Source organism: Glandiceps talaboti, chromosome 4, assembly GCF_964340395.1.
Source record: "Glandiceps talaboti chromosome 4, keGlaTala1.1, whole genome shotgun sequence".
Lineage (NCBI taxonomy): Eukaryota > Metazoa > Hemichordata > Enteropneusta > Spengelidae > Glandiceps > Glandiceps talaboti.
This window is the reverse complement of record NC_135552.1, coordinates 7151927-7168582: the sequence shown is the minus strand read 5'-3', so window position 1 is coordinate 7168582 and position 16656 is coordinate 7151927. Positions and strand designations below refer to the sequence as shown.

The 16656-nt window shown below is 35.4% G+C and overlaps 1 protein-coding gene across 1 annotated transcript; it reads left to right on the top strand.

The window, feature by feature from the left end:
- The first annotated feature begins 5082 nt into the window (after positions 1-5082).
- On the top strand, positions 5083-15561 carry LOC144434572 (coiled-coil domain-containing protein 148-like). Its single transcript, XM_078123040.1, has 10 exons — positions 5083-5210; positions 7321-8074; positions 8445-8589; positions 8693-8899; positions 9645-9785; positions 10761-10879; positions 13296-13413; positions 13841-13891; positions 14657-14746; positions 15289-15561. The coding sequence occupies exons 1-10, from the start codon at positions 5132-5134 to the stop codon at positions 15442-15444; spliced, it is 1860 nt and encodes a 619-aa protein (XP_077979166.1). The 5' UTR covers positions 5083-5131; the 3' UTR covers positions 15445-15561.
- Positions 15562-16656: the final 1095 nt, after the last annotated feature.

The following is a 16656-nucleotide window of genomic DNA, read 5'->3' as shown; positions in this document are numbered from 1 at the left end:
ATATTTTTCAAAGAAAACGGCAATCTAAGCAATAATACGTGCCCCTGTGGCTCATGTCACAATCTCCGACACTTTAGTCCAAGTTTGAGTAAAGGCACGAGGCAACATGGCACAATTTTGGTATATATCAACAGTGGAATAACATCCATTATCACATAAATACGTGCATATCTCCTACTGTGTGACGTCAAACAGGGGTGATTTCAGAGCATATCCAACCCCTGTTCTACCGAACTATTTTTTCTCCGTACTGTTAATGTTTGAGTGTTCGTATCAATCCTACGATCAAGTTTATCGTAATAATTATGTGCTTTCAAAACGTAAATGCATACATTACGTTACATATATCCTTGGCTGGCATGAGTTTGATATGTAGAAGTCGTTTTCTTTTTCTTTTATACATTTTATTATATTTAAAAATCACGTAGATTATCGATGAAGCAGCCGGCAAGCTTCCGATTTTCCGTCGAGCTAGCTCAGATCTCCGAACTTACACAACCAGAGAAAATATGATTAAAATGACGCCACAAAAGTCGTATTCAGACAATTCTACTTACGTTTTAAACTAAATTCGATATTACATGTACATCGCAAGGTTATAACCGATAATTTTGGTTGAGAAACCACAGAACAGTACGACCGATACCGTGTTTGTGGTAAGCTTGACCTCGCGACAGGTCACGCGATTATGTAATTTGCATAGCCGTTGGGCGCCATTTTTTAATACGCGATGAAGAATATAGTGCGATGAAATGCTGCAGTATTCGTAAAATACGAATGAAAATTGTAGAAAAATACGGGGAATACTTAGTTATGTGATAAATATATAATTCCATGAAATCAATGTTAGTTTTACGTCATAATGCTCCTCGTATGATTCCGCGGACTACAAATTCTCGCCTACCGGCTCGAATTTGTATTAGTCCGCGGAATCATACTCGGAGCATTATGACGTAAAACTAACATTGATTTCATGGGATTATATATAAGTAAAGACAATATAATCATCAATACGGTAGGGTGATACATGTATATGATAAATACCTGCAGGATTGACAGGTACTTTCACGACTTGCTATGGCTTGTAGGGCATAGACAATGATTAAGTGCAATATGCTCTGTGGGTTGTTCTGACGCAATACTACAAAGAAATAGTATGCCATAGCTGTGTAACTATATGGAATAACACCTACTATACGTCGATCGAGCTTTGATGCGCTGCATTATATTGTCCAAGCACGAAAGCAGACTGAATAGCGCCCCTTACGGCCGTACAGGTTGTTTCCGCCTGTTCACGTGCACGTGCGTTCTGCTCGTTCTCCTGGTGTACAGATAGGGTGTTGATGATGTTAATCTCCTCTGTAAACATTTGCCATGTGTATTTTATGGATGAAGGAGGAAAGAGTTAAAACGCCAACAGGCCATGGCCACAGGACATCCGTAACGGAGTGTGGTTATTAGATGTTCATGCAGTCATGAAATAAACAACATAAACAGATGCCCATGAATTTATTATCAACTTGTACATTATAGCATATCAACATTAAACGTTTCCATTGGTATATGCACAGTCTTTTCCTGGTCTGTGGTATGTGACAGTGTTGTCATATAGAAACAATATAATCACAAAGAATAGTTAATTTTTCAAACATGTGTTTAGATGGAGGTATAAATCTCTCCCCCATGGATGATATAATTGCTATCCTTGCATTGAAGTGAAATACATGTTAAATGCAGTTGATGGTACATTCTTCACTATAAAAAACATATTTGTGTTGTTTCAATACATGAATGTACAAAAATACTGGCACAGTGTATCTAAATAAATAAACTGTTCACACTTTGTAAAGCAAGTATACCCCCATGCTTTAGGATAGCAAAAAAAGTCTTCATAAATACCTCATTACATACTATTGTACAAATCCATAAAAGACACACTGTGAATATCTACAGAAGGAATTAAGACCATCAACACCAGTGTTCCCTTTAACTTGTTTGAGACTGAGCAAGAGAAAAAAAAAATGGAAAGGTTGACATGTAGACTGTAAGATACGTCGTGACGTTTCACCCTCACCGGCCTTCTCTCACACGTTAGGGGTTAGCCGATCTGTGAGGGCGCCCCGTCACGGCGTACCTTACAGACTATGTGACATGGTGGCCATGCTTGCGGGGCCGCGGGGCGATGGTCCGTAAGGGGGGTATACAGAAGCAATATGACTCGGAAACTAACACATTTTACATGCTCTTGGATGCTGAATAGAGAGAAATAAAATTCTCTGACAACATTTCATTTAATCATTAATCATTAATTATTCTTATATATATATATATATATATATATATATATATATATATATATATATATATATATATATATATATATATATATATATATATATATACCTCCATATATATAATGCTTGAATATAAGGTTGCGCAAAACATGAAATTTGACTGTGAGAGCAGACGGAGACCTTGCGCAAGTAGCGAGTAAATAAGCCTTAGGCCTAATTTTAAAAAAATGTGTTGTTCCGATCACGGTCAATTTTAGAATAGGTGGGGTAGGTAGATTTTTTTCGTTTATTTTATTATATTTTTTTTCATGTGTGAGTGTCTAGTTCATGTTTTCCATTGTTTTCCAAATGGTCTCTGTGTTGTTTATTTCTTCCTATCAGATGTACAGCCATTACAGATTCGAAGAACAGTTCTAGAGTGCATTTTTAAGTTGTTGGCAGTTTCCACTATTTCTCGCGAGACTTCACAATTTTTGTGATTTTTTTTCTCGAATACCTAAAAAAAGTTTGGGGTCGGCAGTCAAAAGCTAGGTGGGGTCGGGTAACCGGAACAAAACTATTATTTTTTTTAGACCTTAGCGGGAACACTGATTAACACCTACATTTTGTATGTGTACACTTAGTGAATTAGCAGAAAACATATAAAGATAAGAGATAAAAAGTAGTGGAAATGCAGTAGTCATTTATAGTATCGTCTTTATCATCTTATAGGAGAAACAAGAAGCAAAAATAGAAAAGTATAAAGAAAACTGTGCAGATTCTCAAATATTGTTCCTCCTGCTCCCTGTGATAGCGCTAGGGGGAGTCCCAAGATGCAATGCGCATGCATAGTGATTCAAAATGGCGTCTCCCAAGTAGCGAGTTTGTTTTGGTTTCGCAAAAATTCACGGAGTGGTGTTATTTTAAGATTCATTCACTTTTGCAGATATCAGAAGACTTAGGCGAATCTCTGACATCGTATTAACTGTAGTTTTGAAGCCATTCCTCCATAGTGCATTATACATCCCATCGTTACTATCTGCACGTACATATACTTGGCTGGGATCGTACTTGTAAGTACAGTAAGTCTACCGATTTTTCGGCCGGTACCTGAATTTAACGCGGTAGGTAAGATATACATGAAACTGATACAATTTTACTCACGAAAGTAGGGCTATGAACGTACTATTTAATATAGTTTACCATATTGTTAACGATATTGTAATTACATGGTCCAGGGCGTCTTAGCAACACATACATTACATGAAGGATAAGTCACAAATTGTATTGTTTTGTGAAGGAAGGGTCCTACCACAGTACAGACACTACATTCAAACTATGTGATTTAACAAAAAAAATCATACAGTTTGATTCAAGTGCCTGCGGGTCCTAAAGCATACGTGTAGTAATATTCCGTATTTCTTATTGTTGTTTTCCTTGTGTACGTGCTAAATATAACAATGTTTTGATTTGAATATATTTCCCCTACCTTTTATAGAGCGTATACACGTAATTAATCATTGGAGAGACTACTGCCACTGCTGTGTCACTAACCATTCCTCACTGAAACGGCTAGTGCCACCACCCACGATACCCCGGGCCACGATATTTCTCGTCGCTGAACATTTCCCAACAAATTCATCACATAGAACTCTTCAAATGCTTCCATTTTACCTTAAAACACCAAATGGAAGGCTATTATTTAATTTCTCGCGCAGTGCACAACCACTCAAAAAAGTCTCCATACAGTCTGGTAGCGGTGGTGTCACAAGTGTCAGCATTATTGTGCATACGCATGACATCGGTACATGCCTGGCCGAATGGTTGTCGCTGCTGAGACTTTTTGAATGGTTGTGCGCTGCACGAGAAATGAAATAATTAGTTTGCACTTGGTATTTTAAGGTAGAATGGAAGCGTTTAAGGATCTCTGTGTGATTTATTTGTTGGGAAAGGTTCAGTGACAATAAATATCACGGGTGGAGACACTAGCCGTTCCAGTGAGGATCGGCTAGTGACACTGTGGTAGGACTAGACACTCTGATAAATACATTTGTAGTACATGTAGTAGGATTCGTGTGATATTTTCCTTTGGAAAACAACAATTCTTAAGCTACATACAAATGTACATGTCCTACAGTACACCACAGTACATCCCTACAAGTAATGAGAAACACCACAACCACCACTCTACTCTCTACTTATGTAGCACCATGTTCTTCACCGTACATGCAGGCATGATATGTATGGTAAAGAACAACAATAGCAAATACATGCACATTAACATCCATACAATGTACATTTGTACTACCATGGATGTAGTGGGTTCTCTCCTAATACATCCATGGTACTACACAATAGCATTTAAAATCATTACACACACACACACACACACACACACTCACAGACAGACACATAGACACACAGACACACACTCACACACACACACACACACACACACACACACACAGACAATATACATACATTTTGTACATGGACTCATGGACATTCTGATTAATAGTATTGTTAAATTACAATGAAATACATGTATAATGAACATAAAGTTCAAAAATCATTAAGACCATGAGGCCGATTTTTCGATGGCCAAAGTTCTCTAATGTTTTGTTCTATTAATTTATAAAAGTTCCTTATCAAATTTCTCGTTTTCTTACATTCAGACCACAGCACAGTCTACCGGAGTTATTGTATGGTACTATAATCACAGAACAATTCAACCATGAAGGTATAAGGGGGGATATACCTCCATGATTCAATCAATCAGCCAACCAACACTTGCAATTTGTCTGTACCTCTGAACATAAGGTATAACTATACTCTACCAGTATTGACTTCGCCTCACAATGACTGGAAGAGACTACAAGGCCTTTCTCAGCCAACACAGAACTGGTAGGAAGGAGATTGCTAGAACAGATGACCAAGGTAAAAACGGACCACCAGTAATAGTTGATGGTGATGGCTCATTTTGTCCCATTCAACTCATGCTAACAACAACTCACTATAGTGTACATAGTCAACTCACCCCAATTTCAGTGCATTGGATTTCTGGTCTGATTGTTTTATTATATTTTTCAGTATCTCTGTTAACTTTAATGGTCTGGTTTTCCTACCAAAGCAATGGAGGGATAATCCAAACTGAAAAGTCAGTACATTGGATGCATGGTGTGTTTTAGTATGTCTTAGTATTGTAACGCCTTTTATTATAAAAAAGCATGAAATGCAATCGTGACCACATCACAGTAATTATCCTCATACAACTTCACTGGCTTCCAGGGATTTGAAAATAGTAATCTTACAAAACTTTGTACTTTATCGTTTGAATTTTAGGATGTTTTTTGATTTTATGGAAATTGAGATGAATGATGGGCACAAATAGGTCTTACCAACTTACCATAGACCCTCCTCCATCTATGGTCTTACCTAGTGTATGTGTTTTGCATGTATGCTTCTATCAGTGCATTCCTGATTTTCATACATTGTACATGCACACGTACATCATATTGCAAAGATGTGCAAATTACTTTTAGTACTTTGTTTTGAAAGAGTGGGAAGAGTTGAAAATGGGATGAGTTGAAAATGTGGCGAGTTGAAATGGGACCAGTTGGAATTGGGATGATGTGAATCGCAGTTATACATGTACATGTAGTTGAAAGTGTCTACATCTATAGCACATTCTAACCTGTTGAGAACACCATCATGTATTTGATGGAGAGTTGAAAAGAAAGCAACAGATTGTTTTGTTTCCTTTCTACTGCCAGTCAATCTTTTGATTCATGAGTCTGTACATGTACATGGTGACCAGTTGAAATGAAAAACTAACAAAGACATGTACATACATACATACATACATACATACATACATACATACATACATACATACATACATACATACATACATACATACATACATACATACATACATACATACATACATACATACACACACACACACACACACACACATACATACATACATACATACATACATACATACATACATACATACGTACAAATGTACATACATACATACATACATACATACATACATACATACATACATACATACATACATACATACATACATACATACACACATACATACATACATACATACATACATACATACATACACACACACACACATACATACATACATACATACATACATACATACATACATACATACATACATACATACATACATACACACACATACATACATACATACATATACATACATACATACATACATACATACATACATACACACACATACATACATACATACACACACATACATACATACATACATATCCATGCATACATACATACATACATACATACATACATACATACATACATACATACATACATACATACATACATACATACATACATACATACATACATATATACATGCATACATACATACTTTTATATACATGTACATGTACTAGCACTAGTTTAAATACAGGAAGCATGAGAACTGTGTTACAAACAAATATAAATAATAATAATAAACATACATGTTTGTATGGATGAGTATATATAGAAACATAGTATGTTATTTCAATATTAAGGTTATACTTTATAGACCACCTTCAGTGCCCCTTGTTGATATTGGTTTGTAGCTAAGAAAGTAATGATTATATTACTTTCTTTTAACTATATATTTTCTGAAATCTCTTGATCCACTCTGTATAAAGGCCTATATTACAATTAAGCAAATATTGTAAACACAGACAATGTATCAGTCATTCCAATACTATTAGTAGTAATATTTGATTCCTTAAAAGCAAAGGATAGCGGGGATTTAAAATGAAAAGGGCAGTCAAAGTGGAAGCAGGGTTCAGCGAAATTAGAGTGGGTCTGCTATGCTATAACCAGCTGAAGGAAAGTACTATATAATGCATTAGTGCTGTACTTACTTATTGCTTTGTTTATTCATAAACTAACACATTCTGTCATTTCTGCTTCTTTCCCTTTTGTGTTTGTGTTTTGTGTATACACCTTAATTGTTATAACTGTACAGATAACTTGATGGTCAGAATGAGGGAAGGACTCGGTAGCAACCGATATAAACCATTGGATTATGAAAAACTCAAAGCGCTTGCTTTTGAGAAAAAGTTCGCCGCAAATGAGTCTCTCATGAAAATGGAAAAACTCGCACATGTGTCCAAACAGAGTAAAGAACATCATTTGCTCAAACAACACAAGATGGTGTGGCAAAGAGAACATTCCAGACTTCTGGCAGCTAGCAAAAAAGCTGAGGAAGAGCTTCAAGTATACATGCAGGATGGCACTCTAGAAGAGTCGTCCATTTCTACATTTATGCTTGAAGCTGAGGAACTCGACATGCAGAACACTGCAGAGCAGAAAAAATTCAAAACAAACACTCTAGATCCGATCTGGAACTTGAAAGAGGATCTCGGCATGTGGTTGGCAGATCACAAAGAGGAACTACGACACGGCGGAAGGAACATATCGGGTGAATATGAAAAAGTTGAAAAGACGGTAGATTCAGTTGTATATCAACAAACAATGATTATGGATAGATTAATGGATGAACAACTTAATCTAGAAATGGAACTTAATAATCCTATACTTAAAGATATACTGACTGTACATGAAAAATGGGTACTGGATGGTATTCCAGATGAAGCTGAGGAATTGGAATGCCCGGATCCATACCTTAAGGAATCCGTCCTTTGTGAATTTCTGTACCTGGATGAAAAATTCCGAGAAAGACTGAAGGAATGGGATGCAAGACATACGGAAGTTATAGGGTATGTATGGTATTGTATGAGGAGTGATATAGAATGTAATGTTAGTGATGTACACATTTCAAAATGTTTTTTTGTGGACATGGGAGAACAAGATTGTCTTTCATGCTGTTAGTGTGTCTGAAAGTGCAGCATACGGTCATGTTTTAAAAGAAAGATATATGATAACATTCTATTTCATATGTGTAGTTGTATACTTAATGTGAACAAGTAATTTCTTTTCAAATATACCCCCTCCCATTGCTTCATTCGATGTTCAAACTTTATACCGTTGTAAAGGAATTCCCCACTCTTGTGTAGATGGTCAAACACCCACCCACCCATCACTCACGTTCCAATTGTAATGTTGTCTGTGTTTGTCACCTACATGTAGGTCTGACTCTGGCAACTGGGATGCTGATCATCATCAGATGTTTCTACAAATTCTTGATCAGTATCCACATGACATGGCAAATAGGAGAATGCTGTACCTGGATAGAATGAAGAGACATTTACCGCATAAAACAAGGGCTGATTTGGTGAGTACTAGTGCAGCTTAAATTTATATTTCTTTGAAATTGCCAAGTTAGAAATCTTCACATAATCTTTCTTCTATGCTTGTCTCTCAATATTCCAATGCAGGTTGCACATGAAGAGTGGTACACAAGTCACAAGTATTATCATGAACACAGGAAAGTGCTGATCAACTCGTGGATCAAATCTAGAAGAGAACTTTTACATAAAGCCAAGGCAGTCTTTGCTGATGCTTGTCTGGCAGCAGAATTAGAGACAATTGAAGCCATTAACAGACAGAGACAGAAAGAGATATGTGACCAACTGTATAGAAAGGTAAAAATTATGAATGAAAGCTATGTCAACGTTGTATCACTTTCTTAATAAATCCATAATGTTTGACGGATTATTCGAAATTACTAGTATTCTTAAATATTTTTTCTTCATTCAATCAAGGAAATATATGAGTTGTCTAAAGGTTCTTATCATGTTGAGTTGAAGATGAGAAGTGACAGAATCCATAATGTCACTCATATGTCCAGGGTGTCCAATCTAGTTATACCTGTGCAATCATGGTTTTAATTATGATTATTTTATGAGAGATGACGACTTTGAAATTTTGTCTCATAGTATTTCAAGCTCCACAGAACCAATGATGCAAATATACTAAGTTACAAATCCAGACAATATTTTTTGTTGAAATGAATCCAACTTGACTTGTGTTTAGCATAATTTTGAGTAGTTGTGAAATATTCATAAGGTCACTGAAAAAATAAAATTCTGATTACACAATGTACATGACTGAGGATTTTCTCTCGAGGGTGTAGGCTTTTGACTGTTCTAATATGTACAGTATTTATATTACATTCTGTTTGTTTGTTTGTTTTTCTGCAAGTCAGTGTTACTTATGATGTCTATAAGTGTCTACAAAGGCTGATGATTCAGGTTATGTTCGTAAACCACAGTCTCTTCTACGGCACCGCCAGAGTTATTTCGCAGTGTCACAGCTCTGGTTTGTGAGAATGACCAAATAGATTGTAATGTAAAACGTGTCTACTGTCCAAATCTTTGCCCCCCATAGGTACAACAATGGCGTGAACAAAAAATGGAAGAAATGAGACTCCAAGCTGAAATTGAAGCAAGAAGACAAGAAGAAATTGAAAATGAAAAGAAGAAAATGGCTGAGAGGGAAAGGAGGAGAAGAGATACACAGAAAAAGAAGGTAAATTCTCAGTTATTTTTATATTACAATCTCAATAATTGGAACCAGTTGTGTTGTCTTACATCAATGTCAAAATCAAAGACCTGGTTTCTCATTCTTTTGGCACGTTTGACTGTATTTGTGCTGATTGCAGTTACATTTAACAAAGTCAACCTAAAGCAGTACCAGGGTTTGTGTTAACATGTTATTCCGCATCCAAGACGCAATGCATTTGAATGGGACCCACTTCAAGTTTCACCGATGGGTCCCTGGCACCCATCACTATCTACATCATATATGCTCAATGACGGTGACAATGTACTTCGTTCATTCAAATAAGAAAGTCTTTATAATGACATTAAAAAGTCTGATCAAACAAGGAAAAGAAAAAGACCGATGTGTGAAAGTGTAATTTATGAGTAAAGAATGTGTGAACTGATATCGTATGTACATCATCAATTTTCGATCAAGATTTAATATATTACATCTCATGAAGTGGCATTGTCCATATATGTACCTGTGATATTGCATATATTGATATTATTACTAATTCATAAGGGTAAGGGTATGTAAACCAGACAAATTGTTCTCTATTCTCACTGTTTATTGTCTCCTCTCGCTCGATCACTCACTCACTCACTCACTCACCCACCCAACCAACCACGGGTTACCAGTCAATCAACCAACGGAACCAGTCAATCATTCCATCAAACAATCATTCATACAGTCAAACACTCATTCTATCTATCTATCTGTCAATTACCTAATCAATCATCTGATCAGTTGGTAAACCAGCCAATCAATCAATCAATTAATCTTTCTATTGATCAGTCAGCTACTTGTAAAACACCACTTTTATTACATATATGTACTCATGTGGTGTTTAACTACTAGTAAATCTGAAGATGATAAAAACAGCAGAAGGAAACACATTCAATTTACAATTAGTGTATAAATATAAAGTGAATTATTTCTTTGTGTGATATCCCTACTCAGATTGATTCTTACCATGACCAAATTGAAGAAACCAGGAGAAAGCAGGAAGAAATTGACAGAAAAAGACTTCAAGAATTACAGGCTCATTTAGCAGAACAAGTTGAACATGACAAAGAAAGGTATGACAATTGTTTTATCACTCCCCTGAAGAATAATACACAGTAACCTGTAGGTGATACACAGTAACCTGTAGGTGATACACAGTGACCTGCAGGTGATACACAGTAACCTGTAGGTGATACACAGTAACCTGTAGGTGATACACAGTAACCTGTAGGTGATGTACAGTAACCTGTAGGTGATACACAGTAACCTGTAGGTGATACACAGTAATCTGCAGGTATTACACAGTAACCTGTAGGTATTACACAGTAACCTGTAGGTGATACACAGTAACCTGTAGGTGATACACAGTAACCTGTAGGTATTACACAGTAACCTGCAGGTGATACACAGTAACCTGTAGGTGATACACAATAACCTGTAGGTGATACACAGTAACCTGTAGGTGATACACAGTAACCTGTAGCTTTCTGTAGGTTTAGTGAACAATCATCAGGCATAATAAAAAACAAATTGTGTGGTTGTCGTTCCAATTACGATCAACATTTTGAATTCGTGAAGGAGGTAGATTTTTTATTTTATTTTATTTTTTATATTTTTTTTCCATATGTGAGTGTAGTTATGTTTTTCGTTGTTTTCCATATGGTCTCTGTGTTATTGGTTTCTTCTCATCAGATGTACAGCCATTACAGATTGGGAAAACAGTTTTATATTGTCTTTTTAAGTTAATATCATTTTCTGAATCCACAATTTCTGGCAAGGTTTCACAAATTTTGTGTTTTTTAATTTTTTTCTCGAATATTTTAAAAAAAGTTTAGGGTCAGCAATGAAAAACTAGGTGGGGTCAGGAAACTGGAACCGAATTTTTTTTTTTTTTTTTTTTTGGCCTCGTATACGTGTATGTATCTAAACTTTTTTTAGCACAACTGAACTACAGTGTAGGTTCAGTAGTACTATAGGTATCGAGCGGTGTCAATCTGTTTGTGTGTGTGTGTGTGTGTGTGTGTGTGTGTGTGTGTGTGTGTGTGGGTGTGTGTGTGTGTGTGTGTGTGTGTGTGGACTACTTAAACTCAAAAACTGCCAACCCGAATTGTTCATAACATGACAAGCCCATCAGTAATATGTAAATTAGAGCTAAAATGTGCCTTTTTTGTCAAAAGTCTTTAATTCCAAAACTACTGAGCAGATTGGACTGAAATTTGATGGGGATGCATCTGGAAGTGTATAGATGAAAACAATATTAAGCACATAATGATCTCATCAGTGATATGGAATTTAGGTGTAAAAATGTGAATTTTGGTCAAAAACTTATATCTCAAAAAGTACTAAGTGAATGAGTCTGAAACTTGGTGAGATGATTCTAGAAGTGTTATTCTATATCATTGCTTTTTCTCAAACATCTTCAACTTTGAAATTACCCATTAGATTGAGCTTAACTTTGTTGAGAATGTGTAGATGTGTCCTCATTAGCTGAGACAGTGATAACAGTACATTGTTAATTAGCTATATATGTTTACTTTACTATTTCATCTGGTGGTAAAGCCTGTAGCATGGCCAGTTTGGTTTATGACTTGATTATGTAATATGTTGTAAGACAGCTGTTTCATCACCTGTATATTGAATGTAGCTGGCCTTTAATTACAATAAGACAACCAAGACAGTTAAACCTGTTACATTGGTATGGTTTAGTTCCAAATTGATTTTTAAAAAAATAAAGAAGTACAAAACCTTGTAGACACATCATTTTCAAGTTTGATTAGGATGTTGCTATACTTGTCTTGATTAAGTACACTTCCAACATAGGATGGCTGGATTATTATAATGGAAATTAGGTATGGAAATTTTGTTTTGGTTACAACTTTAAATCTTCAAAAAATTATATATCTATTATTGCCTTGAACATGAAATTGTGTGACAACGCAATATTTGCGCTAATTTATTTGTCTGATGTTTGCTTGGTGATAGAAATATGATTGATATCTTATTAGTCATCTCATTAATATTTCGAGGGAATAAGACATGATTTAATGTAGATCTACTTTTACCAAGGGCATGAGGCAACAATTTTGGTATATGTCAACAGTGGAATAAGATCAATAAAGACAATAATCGTCAATTTACTTTGTGTTTTCAGACACAATACTACAAAGAAATATCATATCCTAGCTATGTAACTTCGCTTCGGAATAACAGTTTGATTAGGTTTGGATGTTCTGTCCAGTGTATGTGTATATCACGCATGAAAGCAGATTGAATAGCGCCCCATGTGGCCATACGATTGACTGCTGTCTTTTTCCACCTGTTTGCGTGCAAATGCAATGATTCAAATCTTGGCTCATGTTTATAACGTCTGTGTGCGCATGTTCAGCATTTGCTCAATTTGCTCACAGCAGGAGGAATTATAGATTGTGAAAATGAATAATATTATGATTTTTTTAACGTCACTTTGCTTGTCAAACTTCCACTTCACAGGGTAGCTTTCAGAGAACAAGCAAATCAAGATAAGTTGTTGTTAAGAAAGGAAGAATTGGAGAGACAAGCAGAGGCTGAAAGAGAAAAGGAGAGAAGACTACAGGCCTTGAGAGATCAGGTTAGGGCAAATCTACATCTATGATGGTATTGCATTTTATGAATAGCTCCCTCTAGTGGTGAGATGTAGTTTGAAATAACATTGGCCCTGTCGGCATAAACAATAGAATAATGTGTAAAACAATATCTAAAGCTATCATTGTTTGAATTGCTAGATTACACAAGTGAGTGATAGTGGTGTTTCTGTTGTGTGATTCTAATCACCCTGTCAGCAAGGTAGTTTAAACATTACTCCTCTACTATATAATATAGAGAGTCAGTGAGTTGGACAAAAAAAACCATATCTAGTTGAATTAATTTGTTCAAATTGTACAATTTTCGACGTAAGTGTTTTTAGAAATTATAGTGAGGCAGATTTATAGATATTAAGGATATAAATAGAGTGAAAGAAGTAAAATGTGTTTTTATTTTTTTATTTTTTTTGTAAGGTTGAAGTTAATGTTGATTATGACCCTGTAAGGATGATGCAAGCAACAAAGGTGAGATTTCTCAATTTCTTCAATGAATGAATGAATGAATGGCATTTATTTCACTAGACAACAAAAAATAAGCTACACTTTCAAAGAACATTGCATACATGTATGATGCAAATATATAAAATTCATGTAAATACAAAAGAATACATCCATGTCATCTGATGTGCAAATAGTTCAGCTGTTCAAAAATGAGTTCCTGTAAATTTCTGTGTTTAAGTCTGGTATTTGAAAGCAGCTAGAGTTGTTTGTCATGTACTTTTCAACAGGACTGCTATGTTAGTAGTCCACAAAGTTCCTGGGTTTCATTGTCCTCACTTTATTCCTTGCAACAAATTTTGATTATGTAAAAGAAAGATTCACATCATACGGATCTTGAGAGGGAATCTGTTGGCTGGTAGTATTTTTTCATTCATTCATTCATTCATTCATTCATTCATTCATTCATTCATTCATTCATTCATTTCTCAAAAATGGGGTCAAATAAACTGCATTGAGGCCATACCAGAGCAAATCATGTGTTTTCATGTTATAGCGCCCTCAGTGTCAGTGTACATTTTATGTCACACAACTCAAAAGAATCAATCTCTACACAAAACATACCAATTTTTGAAAACTTGTGATAAGTTTTCACTGCTTGAGTCTTTTGCATGCCTATATTTTTAACTCTTTGTTTGTTCGAACAAATAAAAAATATTCTAGGATTTTATTGTTGTCCGTAAATTTAGAGTCTTTTGAATGTGTAAATTTGAACCTGTTCATTGTTTGCAGGCATTCAATGCAAAGCTAGGCATAGGAGTAGAACAGGACATCAATATACAAAGACCATTGTTTGAAATCACAGGATTTACCACTAATCAGGTAAGATATTTACTACATAATAATTTTTACAGCTGCTACGTCAAATGGTTACTGACATACATGTAGTCCATGAGTCACATAAAGTGATTGGTACCAAAAAGTGGTACCAAAGGATATTTTCACCAGTGATGTAAAATGCTATTCTGATATCAAAAATGCTTGGTGGACATTCCAAATGATGAGTGGTTTTTGAAAATTATACGATTTTTTAACATTATGCATAAATACAGCACAATGATTAAAATTCCAACTCAGTGTTCTAGGCTCTTTGGCCCTACCACTTACTATAAGGTTAGGTAATTTTTCTATAATAACAAATGTTGTACACATTTTTATTTATTTTTTTGCAATTTATTGGGTTAGAAACACAGATGTGGTCAATGTTGTTTCACATTGATTTTTCAAGTAGGAAGCCATGATAAAATTGTTACACAATTTGAAAATCCAAAATAAATACCCTTAATTTAAGTTGCTTTATGCCCCTACTGTTGTTATTAATTCCAAGACTTATTTCATCTTTGCTTTCCTCTTTCCCTATACAGGTTATCAGTGACCCAAGGTATAAATTAGATGCAGCATTAAGATCAGCTGGACTACAGAATAATCCATATGCACGTCAAATGATGGCTACTATGAAACCGCTTAAACCTCCACGTAGAGACATGGAATCTACTGTCTTTAAAATGGACAAAAAGTGACGATAACAAGTGTCCTAGTCATATGATGGCCTCTGTTAACCACTACGTCAAGATATAGAAACTTACTGTTTTCAAAATGGGGAAAAAAAATGATGATAACAAGTACCTGTATCTAGTCAAACCGCTGTATAGGAATGCAGAATCTACAGTTTTCAAAATGGACAGACACTGATAATACATTTAACATTGGTTCTACTCAAATGATGGCTGTGTTCTCGTCAAATGATGTCTACCATAAAACCACTCAAACCACCACATAGGGATATGGAATCTACTGTTTTCAAAATTTGACAAAAACTTATGACTTTGTGTATGAAACTACTGACAACCACCACGATGGGACAAAGATTTTATTATTTTCCAAAATGGACAAAAACTGGTGATAGAGAGTGCACCATAAACATAAAATTTGGATGTGTAAGTCCCCTTGACCTTTTTGGTCTAGCCTTCTTTTCTATAAAACATCTTGTGAGAAAATATACAATATTATATGAGTAATCTTTTATGTGAAGATAGCTAAGGATGTGAAAATACCATCACTGTTTCCATGAAAAAAACCTGAGGACATTGTGTCATTGTGACACGCTGACAAACATCTCGCATTCTCTGACTGCAGTACTGTATGACTGTACTCTTCTAGTTTTCTCAGTGGTACGGTTAGTCTGTAAGATAAAACACAGCAGGGCGTCCTAATGCATCGGTACTACCCCTTTCAGCGCTAGTTGATAGGCATGGCATGACACATTGTACCTTACAGATTATAGGTAGGTTGGAAAGAATGTTCTCTTTTCTAAACAAATGTAAACCTACAATTCATACCTTTACACAGTATTATTGAGCTGGTTGATATCAAAATGAAAAAAAAAAACCCTCCTTTAAAATATTTTTGTGTGAACAAATATCACCAAACAATCAAAACATTATGGTCTGTATAAAACAATTACAAGGTCTGTAACCAAATACTTGTTTACTTGCGTCTTAGCAAATATATGTTTTCCATTGATTATAACCAAAATGCTAGTGTATCATACATGATGTACATATTTACTATAAAATACTAGTAATTCAAAAGCAGGTGTATTGGCATGTTTTGAAAACTTTTGTAGACTCTTCAGTATAACAAACATGATTGTAGGCTCTACCACTCTGCTGTGTCTATCACTCACAAGAATGGTCAGGAATGATTATTCACATTGACCCTGCAGGTGTTAT

Coding starts and splice junctions, on each gene's coding strand:
- LOC144434572 (XM_078123040.1), top strand. CDS start 5,132: ATGACTGGAAGAGACTACAAGGCCTTTCTCAGCCAACACAGAACTGGT. Junction 5,211..7,320: donor TGCTAGAACAGATGACCAAG/GTAAAAACGGAC, acceptor ATAACTGTACAG/ATAACTTGATGGTCAGAATG. Junction 8,075..8,444: donor AGACATACGGAAGTTATAGG/GTATGTATGGTA, acceptor ACCTACATGTAG/GTCTGACTCTGGCAACTGGG.